This window comes from Crinia signifera, chromosome 2 (genome assembly GCF_055691185.1).
Source record: "Crinia signifera chromosome 2, ASM5569118v1, whole genome shotgun sequence".
NCBI classification, from domain to species: Eukaryota; Metazoa; Chordata; class Amphibia; order Anura; family Myobatrachidae; genus Crinia; species Crinia signifera.
In genome coordinates, this window is record NC_139218.1 from 38,392 (window position 1) to 52,825 (window position 14,434).

General features: G+C 47.2%; 1 protein-coding gene across 6 annotated transcripts in view; it reads left to right on the forward strand.

The window, feature by feature from the left end:
• The window catches only part of LOC146059304 (uncharacterized), a 62,858-nt gene that overhangs the window by 36,958 nt on the left and 11,466 nt on the right, over positions 1–14,434 (forward strand). For all 6 annotated transcript variants that reach the window (XR_014470213.1, XM_083171415.1, XM_083171416.1 and 3 more), the window contains 3 exons: positions 4,589–4,714; positions 8,396–8,519; positions 10,273–10,695. Coding sequence is in view for 5 of the 6 variants with exons in the window: in XM_083171416.1 (XP_083027542.1) it covers positions 4,589–4,714; positions 8,396–8,519; positions 10,273–10,695 (673 nt within the window). In the remaining variant the exon portion in view is untranslated. The remainder of the gene's footprint in view (positions 1–4,588; positions 4,715–8,395; positions 8,520–10,272; positions 10,696–14,434) is intronic.

Below are 14,434 nucleotides of genomic sequence, written 5' to 3' on the forward strand. Positions count from 1 at the left end.
TATTGTATCCCGTGTAGTATCTACCCTCCATATTGTATCCCGTGTAGTATCTACCCTCCATATTGTATCCCGTGTAGTATCTACCCTCCATATTGTATCCCGTGTAGTATCTACCTTCCATATTGTATCCCGTGTAGTATCTACCCTCCATATTGTATCCCGTGTAGTATCTACCTTCCATATTGTATCCCGTGTAGTATCTACCTTCCATATTGTATCCCGTGTAGTATCTACCTTCCATATTGTATCCCGTGTAGTATCTACCTTCCATATTGTATCCCGTGTAGTATCTACCCTCCATATTGTATCCCGTGTAGTATCTACCCTCCATATTGTATCCCGTGTAGTATCTACCTTCCATATTGTATCCCGTGTAGTATCTACCTTCCATATTGTATCCCGTGTAGGATCTACCTTCCATATTGTATCCCGTGTAGTATCTACCTTCCATATTGTATCCCGTGTAGTATCTACCTTCCATATTGTATCCCGTGTAGTATCTACCTTCCATATTGTATCCCGTGTAGTATCTACCTTCCATATTGTATCCCGTGTAGTATCTACCCTCCATATTGTATCCCGTGTAGTATCTACCCTCCATATTGTATCCCGTGTAGTATCTACCTTCCATATTGTATCCCGTGTAGTATCTACCTTCCATATTGTATCCCGTGTAGTATCTACCTTCCATATTGTATCCCGTGTAGTATCTACCTTCCATATTGTATCCCGTGTAGTATCTACCTTCCATATTGTATCCCGTGTAGTATCTACCTTCCATATTGTATCCCGTGTAGTATCTACCCTCCATATTGTATCCCGTGTAGTATCTACCCTCCATATTGTATCCCGTGTAGTATCTACCTTCCATATTGTATCCCGTGTAGTATCTACCTTCCATATTGTATCCCGTGTAGTATCTACCTTCCATATTGTATCCCGTGTAGTATCTACCCTCCATATTGTATCCCGTGTAGTATCTACCTTCCATATTGTATCCCGTGTAGTATCTACCTTCCATATTGTATCCCGTGTAGTATCTACCTTCCATATTGTATCCCGTGTAGTATCTACCCTCCATATTGTATCCCGTGTAGTATCTACCCTCCATATTGTATCCCGTGTAGTATCTACCCTCCATATTGTATCCCGTGTAGTATCTACCTTCCATATTGTATCCCGTGTAGTATCTACCTTCCATATTGTATCCCGTGTAGTATCTACCCTCCATATTGTATCCCGTGTAGTATCTACCTTCCATATTGTATCCCGTGTAGTATCTACCTTCCATATTGTATCCCGTGTAGTATCTACCCTCCATATTGTATCCCGTGTAGTATCTACCTTCCATATTGTATCCCGTGTAGTATCTACCCTCCATATTGTATCCCGTGTAGTATCTACCTTCCATATTGTATCCCGTGTAGTATCTACCCTCCATATTGTATCCCGTGTAGTATCTACCCTCCATATTGTATCCCGTGTAGTATCTACCTTCCATATTGTATCCCGTGTAGTATCTACCTTCCATATTGTATCCCGTGTAGTATCTACCTTCCATATTGTATCCCGTGTAGTATCTACCTTCCATATTGTATCCCGTGTAGTATCTACCTTCCATATTGTATCCCGTGTAGTATCTACCTTCCATATTGTATCCCGTGTAGTATCTACCTTCCATATTGTATCCCGTGTAGTATCTACCTTCCATATTGTATCCCGTGTAGTATCTACCTTCCATATTGTATCCCGTGTAGTATCTACCTTCCATATTGTATCCCGTGTAGTATCTACCTTCCATATTGTATCCCGTGTAGTATCTACCTTCCATATTGTATCCCGTGTAGTATCTACCCTCCATATTGTATCCCGTGTAGTATCTACCTTCCATATTGTATCCCGTGTAGTATCTACCTTCCATATTGTATCCCGTGTAGTATCTACCCTCCATATTGTATCCCGTGTAGTATCTACCTTCCATATTGTATCCCGTGTAGTATCTACCTTCCATATTGTATCCCGTGTAGTATCTACCCTCCATATTGTATCCCGTGTAGTATCTACCCTCCATATTGTATCCCGTGTAGTATCTACCTTCCATATTGTATCCCGTGTAGTATCTACCTTCCATATTGTATCCCGTGTAGTATCTACCTTCCATATTGTATCCCGTGTAGTATCTACCCTCCATATTGTATCCCGTGTAGTATCTACCTTCCATATTGTATCCCGTGTAGTATCTACCTTCCATATTGTATCCCGTGTAGTATCTACCTTCCATATTGTATCCCGTGTAGTATCTACCTTCCATATTGTATCCCGTGTAGTATCTACCCTCCATATTGTATCCCGTGTAGTATCTACCTTCCATATTGTATCCCGTGTAGTATCTACCTTCCATATTGTATCCCGTGTAGTATCTACCCTCCATATTGTATCCCGTGTAGTATCTACCCTCCATATTGTATCCCGTGTAGTATCTACCTTCCATATTGTATCCCGTGTAGTATCTACCCTCCATATTGTATCCCGTGTAGTATCTACCTTCCATATTGTATCCCGTGTAGTATCTACCCTCCATATTGTATCCCGTGTAGTATCTACCCTCCATATTGTATCCCGTGTAGTATCTACCCTCCATATTGTATCCCGTGTAGTATCTACCTTCCATATTGTATCCCGTGTAGTATCTACCTTCCATATTGTATCCCGTGTAGTATCTACCTTCCATATTGTATCCCGTGTAGTATCTACCCTCCATATTGTATCCCGTGTAGTATCTACCCTCCATATTGTATCCCGTGTAGTATCTACCTTCCATATTGTATCCCGTGTAGTATCTACCCTCCATATTGTATCCCGTGTAGTATCTACCTTCCATATTGTATCCCGTGTAGTATCTACCCTCCATATTGTATCCCGTGTAGTATCTACCCTCCATATTGTATCCCGTGTAGTATCTACCTTCCATATTGTATCCCGTGTAGTATCTACCTTCCATATTGTATCCCGTGTAGTATCTACCCTCCATATTGTATCCCGTGTAGTATCTACCCTCCATATTGTATCCCGTGTAGTATCTACCTTCCATATTGTATCCCGTGTAGTATCTACCCTCCATATTGTATCCCGTGTAGTATCTACCCTCCATATTGTATCCCGTGTAGTATCTACCCTCCATATTGTATCCCGTGTAGTATCTACCCTCCATATTGTATCCCGTGTAGTATCTACCCTCCATATTGTATCCCGTGTAGTATCTACCTTCCATATTGTATCCCGTGTAGTATCTACCCTCCATATTGTATCCCGTGTAGTATCTACCCTCCATATTGTATCCCGTGTAGTATCTACCCTCCATATTGTATCCCGTGTAGTATCTACCTTCCATATTGTATCCCGTGTAGTATCTACCTTCCATATTGTATCCCGTGTAGTATCTACCTTCCATATTGTATCCCGTGTAGTATCTACCTTCCATATTGTATCCCGTGTAGTATCTACCTTCCATATTGTATCCCGTGTAGTATCTACCTTCCATATTGTATCCCGTGTAGTATCTACCTTCCATATTGTATCCCGTGTAGTATCTACCTTCCATATTGTATCCCGTGTAGTATCTACCTTCCATATTGTATTCCGTGTAGTATCTACCTTCCATATTGTATCCCGTGTAGTATCTACCTTCCATATTGTATCCCGTGTAGTATCTACCTTCCATATTGTATCCCGTGTAGTATCTACCTTCCATATTGTATCCCGTGTAGTATCTACCTTCCATATTGTATCCCCTGTCCCTGTCCCCCCCCCGTCCCCCCCCCATGATCCCATAGTGAGGGCTGCCATGCAGTAGGTAGAAGGAAACGGCGGATTATACTCACGGAAATTCCTTTTCTTCTAAACACTTCATGGCTGCCCATAGATGATCTTCCCTCTCCTCATTCAGACAGACCTGGAGGAAGGGGAGGAGTGATGCACAAAGTGGGCGGATCCTGTCTATACTGGAAGATGGGGGGGCTGAGCCTTGGTGGGGCTGTGCCATGAGGTATAATGTGCTGTTTTTTGGTGACTTCTTCCTCTGAGGCACCTTTTAGTTTATGCTTTACAACATTTCTGAAGTTAAATGACTTCTTAAAGCATCAATAAAAATGTTCTGTAATTGCAGCTCACCTAATTGAGTTAATGTTAGTCTAGTCCAAATTGCATATTATAATTGTACCGTGTATGGGCACCTTTAGAGTTTTATAGATCTTATGTGACCTATAACACCGTAGTCTGTTTCTATAAACTGTACACTTTTTTCAAAATCAAGATTTTCTCAAAAAGCCAATATTTATTTATTTATTTATTTAAAATCACAAATCTTGTTCATATTGTTAATTAATTCCCAAAGTTTTATTTTGGAATCCTGATGCTACAAGAGATTTAATTTTTGAGTGATATTTAAAAATTGCATTTAAAATAATTTAAAAAAAGCGCAATGTTTTCTCCGGGTCACTGCTCGTTTCTCTTTAGGTGTCCTATTATAACCCTGTGCAATGCCGATGTAGACTTTGTGTACATGGTTAATGGTCGTGTATCCTTCCAGGGTGAAATGGTGACATCCGGGGAAAGCGCGCGGTGTCTGTCACTTGATAGACAAACTAATGAAAAGAAGCCTCTGGTGGATCAAATCATGAAGTTAGTCCTAGGGATCCTTCACTTAGTAAATGAGGTATGTGATTCCCCCCATGTCCTGTCAGACACATTGGGGTAACTCAGTAATAGACGGGACATGGGGGAATCAGACACATTGGGGTAACTCAGTGACAGATTCCCCCATGTCCCGACTATTACTGAGTTACCCCAATGTGTGTGATTCCCCCCATGTCCTGTCTGTCACTGAGTTACCCCAATGTGTCTGACTCCGCCATGTCCTGTCTGTCACTGAGTTACCCCAATGTGTGTGATTCCCCCATGTCCTGTCTGTCACCGAGTTACCCCAATGTGTGTGATGAACCCCTCCCCCGTGTCCTGTCTGTCATCGAGTTACCCCAATGTGTGCGATTCCCCCCATGTCCTGTCTGTCACCGAGTTACCCCAATGTGTGTGATTCCCCCCATGTCCTGTCTGTCACCGAGTTACCCCAATGTGTCTGATTCCCCCCATGTCCTGTCTGTCACCGAGTTACCCCAATGTGTGTGATTCCCCCCCATGTCCTGTCTGTCACTGAGTTGCCCCAATGTGTCTGACTCCGCCATGTCCTGTCTGTCACTGAGTTACCCCAATGTGTGTGACTCCCCCATGTCCTGTCTGTCACCGAGTTACCCCAATGTGTCTGACTCCCCCATGTCCTGTCTGTCACTGAGTTACCCCAATGTGTGTGATTCCCCCATGTCCTGTCTGTCACGGAGTTACCCCAATGTGTCTGATTCCCCCATGTCCTGTCTGTCACCGAGTTACCCCAATGTGTGTGACTCCCCCATGTCCTGTCTGTCACCGAGTTACCCCAATGTGTCTGACTCCCCCATGTCCTGTCTGTCACTGAGTTACCCCAATGTGTGTGATTCCCCCCATGTCCTGTCTGTCACCGAGTTACCCCAATGTGTCTGATTCCCCCATGTCCTGTCTGTCGCTGAGTTACCCCAATGTGTGTGATTCCCCCCATGTCCTGTCTGTCACCGAGTTACCCCAATGTGTCTGACTCCCCCATGTCCTGTCTGTCACTGAGTTACCCCAATGTGTGTGATTCCCCCCATGTCCTGTCTGTCACCGAGTTACCCCAATGTGTCTGATTCCCCCATGTCCTGTCTGTCGCTGAGTTACCCCAATGTGTGTGATTCCCCCATGTCCTGTCTGTCGCTGAGTTACCCCAATGTGTGTGATTCCCCCATGTCCTGTCTGTCGCTGAGTTACCCCAATGTGTGTGATTCCCCCCATGTCCTGTCTGTCACGGAGTTACCCCAATGTGTCTGACTCCCCCATGTCCTGTCTGTCGCTGAGTTACCCCAATGTGTGTGATTCCCCCATGTCCTGTCTGTCACGGAGTTACCCCAATGTGTCTGACTCCCCCATGTCCTGTCTGTCGCTGAGTTACCCCAATGTGTGTGATTCCCCCATGTCCTGTCTGTCACGGAGTTACCCCAATGTGTCTGACTCCCCCATGTCCTGTCTGTCGCTGAGTTACCCCAATGTGTGTGATTCCCCCCATGTCCTGTCTGTCACGGAGTTACCCCAATGTGTCTGACTCCCCCATGTCCTGTCTGTCGCTGAGTTACCCCAATGTGTGTGATTCCCCCATGTCCTGTCTGTCACGGAGTTACCCCAATGTGTCTGACTCCCCCATGTCCTGTCTGTCACTGAGTTACCCCAATGTGTGTGATTCCCCCATGTCCTGTCTGTCACGGAGTTACCCCAATGTGTCTGACTCCCCCATGTCCTGTCTGTCACTGAGTTACCCCAATGTGTGTGATTCCCCCATGTCCTGTCTGTCACTGAGTTACCACAATGTGTGTGATTCCCCCATGTCCTGTCTGTCACCGAGTTACCCCGATGTGTCTGACTCCCCCATGTCCTGTCTGTCGCTGAGTTACCCCGATGTGTCTGATTCCCCCATGTCCTGTCTGTCACTGAGTTACCCCAATGTGTGTGATTCCCCCATGTCCTGTCTGTCACGGAGTTACCCCAATGTGTCTGACTCCCCCATGTCCTGTCTGTCACTGAGTTACCCCAATGTGTGTGATTCCCCCATGTCCTGTCTGTCACTGAGTTACCACAATGTGTGTGATTCCCCCATGTCCTGTCTGTCACCGAGTTACCCCGATGTGTCTGACTCCCCCATGTCCTGTCTGTCACTGAGTTACCCCAATGTGTGTGATTCCCCCATGTCCTGTCTGTCACTGAGTTACCACAATGTGTGTGATTCCCCCATGTCCTGTCTGTCACTGAGTTACCCCAATGTGTGTGATTCCCCCCATGTCCTGTCTGTCACTGAGTTACCCCAATGTGTGTGATTCCCCCCATGTCCTGTCTGTCACTGAGTTACCCCAATGTGTCTGATTCCCCCCATGTCCTGTCTGTCACCGAGTTACCCCAATGTGTCTGATTCCCCCCATGTCCTGTCTGTCACTGAGTTACCCCATTGTGTGAGATTCCCCCCATGTCCTGTCTGTCACCGAGTTACCCCAATGTGTGTGATTCCCCCATGTCCTGTCTGTCACTGAGTTACCCCAATGTGTGTGACTCCCCCCATGTCCTGTCTGTCACCGAGTTACCCCAATGTGTGCGATTCCCCCCATGTCCTGTCTGTCACCGAGTTACCCCAATGTGTCTGATTCCCCCCATGTCCAGTCTGTCACCGAGTTACCCCAATGTGTGTGATTCCCCCCATGTCCTGTCTGTCGCTGAGTTACCCCGATGTGTCTGATTCCCCCCATGTCCTGTCTGTCACAGTTACCCCAATGTGTCTGATTCCCCCATGTCCTGTCTGTCACCGAGTTACCCCATTGTGTGAGATTCCCCCGTGTCCTGTCTGTCACCGAGTTACCCCAATGTGTGCGATTCCCCCCATGTCCTGTCTGTCACCGAGTTACCCCAATGTGTGAGATTCCCCCCATGTCCTGTCTGTCACCGAGTTACCCCATTGTGTGAGATTCCCCCCATGTCCTGTCTGTCACCGAGTTACCCCAATGTGTCTGATTCCCCCCATGTCCTGTCTGTCACAGTTACCCCAATGTGTCTGATTCCCCCATGTCCTGTCTGTCACCGAGTTACCCCAATGTGTGTGATTCCCCCCATGTCCTGTCTGTCACCGAGTTACCCCATTGTGTGTGATTCCCCCCATGTCCTGTCTGTCACCGAGTTACCCCAATGTGTGTGATTCCCCCCATGTCCTGTCTGTCACCGAGTTACCCCATTGTGTGAGATTCCCCCCATGTCCTGTCTGTCACCGAGTTACCCCAATGTGTCTGATTCCCCCCATGTCCTGTCTGTCACCGAGTTACCCCATTGTGTGAGATTCCCCCCATGTCCTGTCTGTCACCGAGTTACCCCAATGTGTGCGATTCCCCCCATGTCCTGTCTGTCACCGAGTTACCCCAATGTGTCTGATTCCCCCCATGTAATAATCTTCTTTGCTAATAGAAGTAATGGAATATAGTCAGGCTCCTTGTGGCCACTTTACATCAGATAGAAACCATAAGTACAGGAGGACTACAAGCACAGTTATCGGTCCTGGTAGAGAGGGTCAGTGCTCCAAGTAGACCCCACGGGCAGGAGTGGCTATGTATTATTTCAGTCGCACCCAAGAACCTTACAATACAGATAAGCAGCTGCACACACCTAGCGATCCCTACAGCTCCCTCTCTGTGATTCCAAGATAACCTCACTCTTTCTGTCTCTCCCTATGATCTCTCAGGGCCCAATGCCACCGGACAGTGTGGTGACCTTATCCGCTGAAGAATGGGTACATGTAGAAAAGGAGCAACGGGATCTGTACAGTGACCTAATATCGGACAATGAGCAGACCCTTCAATCCTTAGGTAACTATTACATCAGCAGTGTCCTGCATTCAGGTCATAGCAAGTAATATATATACATCGCTCCATAGTGTTCCCTCCAGCATCCCAGGACGGCAGGGTGCTTGAGGAAAAGGGGCACTTCGTATGCGACGTATGTGGGCAGGCTCGTCCAACGACGCCACCAATGAGGGCAGGCTCACCCACCGAACTCTGCCTTGGGGTCGTGCAGAAGCCTGCAGCGGGGACCGACGGCTAGCTTGTTTTAGCAGGGCGCCGCAAAATGGGAAGGGTGCATTTTGCCCTTTAAAAATTGGGCAGGGCGCGGTGCCCCACGAAAACAGCCTAGTGTGAACACTAGGCACACTAACATGAGCGTTCCCAACACCGCTCCTCCGGGCACACCGACACGGGCGTTCCCAACACCGCTCCTCCGGGCACACCGACACGGGCGTTCCCAACACCGCTCCTCCGGGCACACCGACACGGGCGTTCCCAACACCGCTCCTCCGGGCACACCGACACGGGCGTTCCCAACACCGCTCCTCCGGGCACACCGACACGGGCGTTCCCAACACCGCTCCTCCGGGCACACCGACACGGGCGTTCCCAACACCGCTCCTCCGGGCACACCGACACGGGCGTTCCCAACACCGCTCCTCCGGGCACACCGACACGGGCGTTCCCAACACCGCTCCTCCGGGCACACCGACACGGGCGTTCCCAACACCGCTCCTCCGGGCACACCGACACGGGCGTTCCCAACACCGCTCCTCCGGGCACACCGACACGGGCGTTCCCAACACCGCTCCTCCGGGCACACCGACACGGGCGTTCCCAACACCGCTCCTCCGGGCACACCGACACGGGCGTTCCCAACACCGCTCCTCACGGCACACCGACACGGGCGTTCCCAACACCGCTCCTCCGGGCACACCGACACGGGCGTTCCCAACACCGCTCCTCACGGCACACCGACACGGGCGTTCCCAACACCGCTCCTCACGGCACACCGACACGGGCGTTCCCAACACCGCTCCTCAAGGCACACCGACACGGGCGTTCCCAACACCGCTCCTCAAGGCACACCGGGTAGCGGAAGGGCTCCCCCCATGTAGTGGGTAGAGGAAGGACTCCCCTCCCCCCCATGCAGTGGGTAGAGGAAGGGCTCCCCCCATGCACTGGGTAGAGGAAGGGCTCCCCCCCATGTAGTGGGTAGAGGAAGGGACCCACCTGTATAGCATGAGCCAAGGTTCTGTGGCTAATGTTGGAGAACTGCTCATGGCATTTCGTTAATGATCACAATGCAGCTGTGGCCATCCAGATGATGCTTTGTATTAAATTACGATGTGTAAAACTTGCCATACACTACTCTTTCTCGCAGCAGTGTATGCCCAGCCAATCGCCCAGGTCCTTTTCGGGCAGCAAGGTCACATGCGATCCATCACATGCTGTCCTTTAACTTGTGACTGATCGCATGCGAACCCATTTCCGCACCGCTGGGAGGGAGTTCCGAGATCGGAAGTGGGACCTTCATGCCGGTTCAACCTCTGACTCCGGACTACGTTCCAGACCTGAGGGTACATCACTCTCACCCGATTTCTGTTCCGTTGAGGACGGATGAAATCGGCCCAAATGTAGGTAGAAATCTACAACGTGCAGTTTATTTCCTATAGTGGCACAATGTGAGATTCCTGGTTGGGGGTTTTCCTCCTGTGGCCATGTAATTGGTCAGGGACTGAAGTGGGTCAGTAACTTGTGCTCTTCTTCTCACCAGGATCTTTTAATGTGAAAACTGAGAATCCGCTGGGAAGTGAGATAGAAGAGGACATGGCTGTGACTGAGAACAATCCTTCAGACGTCATGGCAAATGCTGCCCACACGCTCACACTAAACCCTTATGCAGATTCTCAGATGGAAACTTCCAAGAGTCCCCTCTCCGATTCCTACCAAAATACTTTTTTAGATCCCCTAAAGAACAGCAGCCTTTCCCCCTTCAGCAATTCCTCTGGTCATACCAGCACAACCACCGGCGTGTACATGAATCATTCGGCAGCTGCTGTTAGTACCTTCCCAAGGACATTTCCAGACTCCTGCAGAGATCTCTACATGACCACATTTACAGACACTACAAACACAAATGCGCTGATGAACAGCTTCCCCGAGACCTATCGAAGCAATTCCTCTTCTGACTTCCCAGGTGAGCAATGTACAGAACAGAGAACCTTGTCTGCAGCGTGTCAGGGTCATGTTCAGATGGGACAGAGCGTGTAATCACCGCATTACTTATACGTGTTGCTTCCCGGCAGCCAATAGACCATGAGTGGCACAGGCACTAGGTAAGATTAGCCGCAGCTGCGGGGTGCAATCCTAAGCAACCTAGATACTTAGGCAAAAAACAGAGAAAGGGGTTGTATTGGGTGGACGCACACCTACAATTATTCTATTTATTTTCTAAAACATCACTTTTATTAAGTCGCTTTAAATATCCATTTATGGGACAATCAGAGAAAACCTATTCGCTTTGGTGAAATTTTAAGAGGTTAAAATTAAGACATCGGCAACAATTAGAAATATAGAAACGGGCTCCAAAAAAATTATAACCCTAACCCTAAAAATGCTGACAAAGTATCAGTGTGATGTCACTTCTGTTACCAAGGGATGTTATCTATGTGTTTGTGGCTTGTTACTGGTTCCCATGCTGCTAAGCAGTCACAGTACAGTTGGAAATGTTTTGCATTTAATTGTAGTTTATCAACTCGCACTCTGTGCCTTATTCTAGTTCACTCTTAGAGGCAAATTCCTTCTTAGCTGGACAAAACGATGTGCACTGCAGGGGGGCAGATGTAACATGTGCAGAGAGATTTCTGGTTTGACAAAGAACACGGACGTGGTGGAAACGCGTTGGCCTGACATTAGAGGGGACCCACCATCAGTGCTGGAGTAGGAAGGAGAGGACGCTGCTCGAGGACTGACTGCAGAAGTCCGGGATCAGCGTGGAGCTGCAGATTGTGCCTGTTTGAGAATCTAGTTTTTTGACTGGTTCTCCACAAGATTTGGTAATTTGCAGACTTTTCTCTCCTATTCTGACGTGTTTGGAGTGGATCACCCTTTTAATTGTTTATATGCCTATGTAGAGAACTTTGTGCCTATAAGTTCTCAATTTTACTTGGTAATTGTAACTTGTCTCTTGCATGGAAGGATTTAAATGGACTTTTAGGTACTTGTTTAGTTTCACGGCGGCAGTATGGCCCCCGTGAACTTCCGGCTGCTGCGCTCACTAAACTATCAAAAACAAGGTAAATGAACTCTATGCCAATGAAGATAGTTCATACCCCTACTATCCACGTTGGCATAGAGTTAATTTTAGATAGCGTGGCAACAAGCGCAGTGAGCCACCGAGCCCGCAGCGTGGGCGAGCCACCGAGCCCCGCAAGGGGACTCAGACGCACGGCCGCTGCCGCCGTGAAACTAAACAAGTACCGTCACTTTGATTATGTATTAAAAACTGGATTCCGCTATGATTGTTTTTGTATATTTCTCCTTTGCATGATTTAAACTGGAGATATCGCAACAAGGATTATCATTTGACCAATAAGATAAGAGTTCACATATTCTATTCTTGTTTATTTATGCATGTGGAAGGGTTGAGGCGCAGAAGTGTTGGAGACAATATTTTCTCTTAAAGGTCCTAGCATTCAGCCCAGAAGGGTTTAAGAAACACAGATACTGTGGGGCAGTGTATGAACTAGCGTTACTCAGGGGCTGTCTCCTGCAATTCCCCCCAGTAATTAGTGGTCGGGCAATGTATTAACAGCTGCCTAGGCGTTAAATCGCAGGAGAAGCTGGGCCCGTTATTTTGCAGTCAATATGGGCTGCTTAATACATCTTCCCCATTGTGTTTTAAAGAATATTATTTTGTATCTGTGTTTCTCAAACCCTTCTGGGCTGAATGCTAGGACCACTAGTATAACTATTGTCAGACACTGAGTGCGAGTTGATAAACTACAAATAAATGTAAAACTTTTCCAACTGTACTGTGACTGCTTAGCAGCAGGGGAACCGATAACAAGCCACAAACACATAGATATACACTTCTGTTACCAAGGGATGTTATCACACTGTTACAAGTGACATCACACTGATACTTTGTCAGCACTATACACAATTTTGTTCTTTTGGAGCCTGTTTCTATATTTCTAATTGTTGTCTTTGTCTTCATTTTAACCTCTTAAAATTTCACCGAAGCGAATAGGTTTTCCCTGATCGTCCCATAAGAGGAAGGGTCGAAAGGATATTTAAAGCAACTTAATAAAAGTGATGTTTTAGAAAATAAAAAGATTAATACTAGGTGTGCGTCCACCCAATGCGACCCCTTTCTCTGTTTTTTTTGTTTTTTTTGTTTTTTTTTGAGTGGCACAGGCTCCTGAGGACATTACGGCCTTGCAGATTCTGTGGGGGGTGGGGAGGAGGGATTTGTGTCTAAGCTGGGTACAATGAAGGCAGTCTAGAATTATTAGGTGTGTGAGAACTGGACACAAGGAACTCTGCTGTAGGAGGACAAAGACTGCAGCTTATGGTTCATATCTTTAGAGGCAGGGCACCGAGCAAGGGTATGCGACAACAGTAACAGCACAGTCCTGTTAGTTGGTCTGTCTGCCCCGTCTTCCTTGACACAAGGGTCTTATCAGTAAGTAAAGGGCAGTACAGGGAAAGGCACAGGAGGCTACCCTCAAGAAGGTTGTAATGACAGCCATACCTGGACCTTTCTAGCAAAGTACTTCTCACTAGATCACTGAATGATGGGACAGGTGTTAAGAAATCCCAAGCACCCTGGTTGTCAATGCTGAGAGTGCTCATTCCCGCTGCCATAGTCCGATATTCCCATAACCCCCATAGGGTATCCAAACAGACACTATGCCCAGGGAGGGAAGTACTGTTCCCTTAAGTCTTCAACAGTTTATTGCTGTAAAAAGTATTTCATGGAAGACTAATTCTGGAAAATTATTAGGAAATCTCATTATCTGAAGCACCCAGGAAAAGTCATGTTCCAGGTGAGGGAACTGGAAAGGTGTGAACTGCAGGAACTTCAGAAGCCAGGATCCATGGAGAAAGTTCATAGAAAAACTACTGAACCTGGAAGACTCAATAAAAGGAGGGAAGGAAGAAAACTAGATCAATTCCAAGCATGAAACTGGTTGAAAACCCTAAACAATATCATGGACATGATGGAAGCTGCTGTAACCAATGATGTTCCACTTATGAATCATGGATTCTAGAATTACTGTATAACAAATTCATTTCTGCCAGACCATGGTGAAAGAGGAGCATGCGAGACAGCGTCTGACCAGAGTATAAGATGTGAGGTACAACTGTATACCATGGATGAGGACTAGACCTGCAGAGTTAGGGGTTCAGCAATGGCCTAGCAGCTGCAGTCCCTTGTGAGGTAATGTGATGGTGAATAGCGACCCCTATATCTTCTCAAGGTCCATTAATACTGCTGGAGGCTCAGGACCAACGGAGGAAGTGCAGAGGGGGACTGCGGAGGAGGAGTTTAAACTGGGTTCTATAAGGGTGGAAGAGTCACTGAGTCAGATGAAGAGTATAGAAGAGAAGGCATAAAGCAGCACCGATGGTGTCACAGAGAGACCATGAACCGAGTAAGATGAAAAGCAGTAGAAAACAAATAGCATAGGTTCTCAAACTCTGACCTTAGAACCATAAGCAGTTCAAGTTTTCCAGGTATCCTCATAGAATCACAAGTGAAATAATTAGGTCTAACTGTGTCAGTGAGTAATAAATACACCTGTGATCCTGCTAGATGACCTGGGAAAAATGAACTGTTGGGCATACCCTGAGAACCACTGAAGGGGACATTACCAGTTGGCAGAGAGAGGTTAAAGACGTGGGATCAAGTATTGAGAGAAATCACAGAT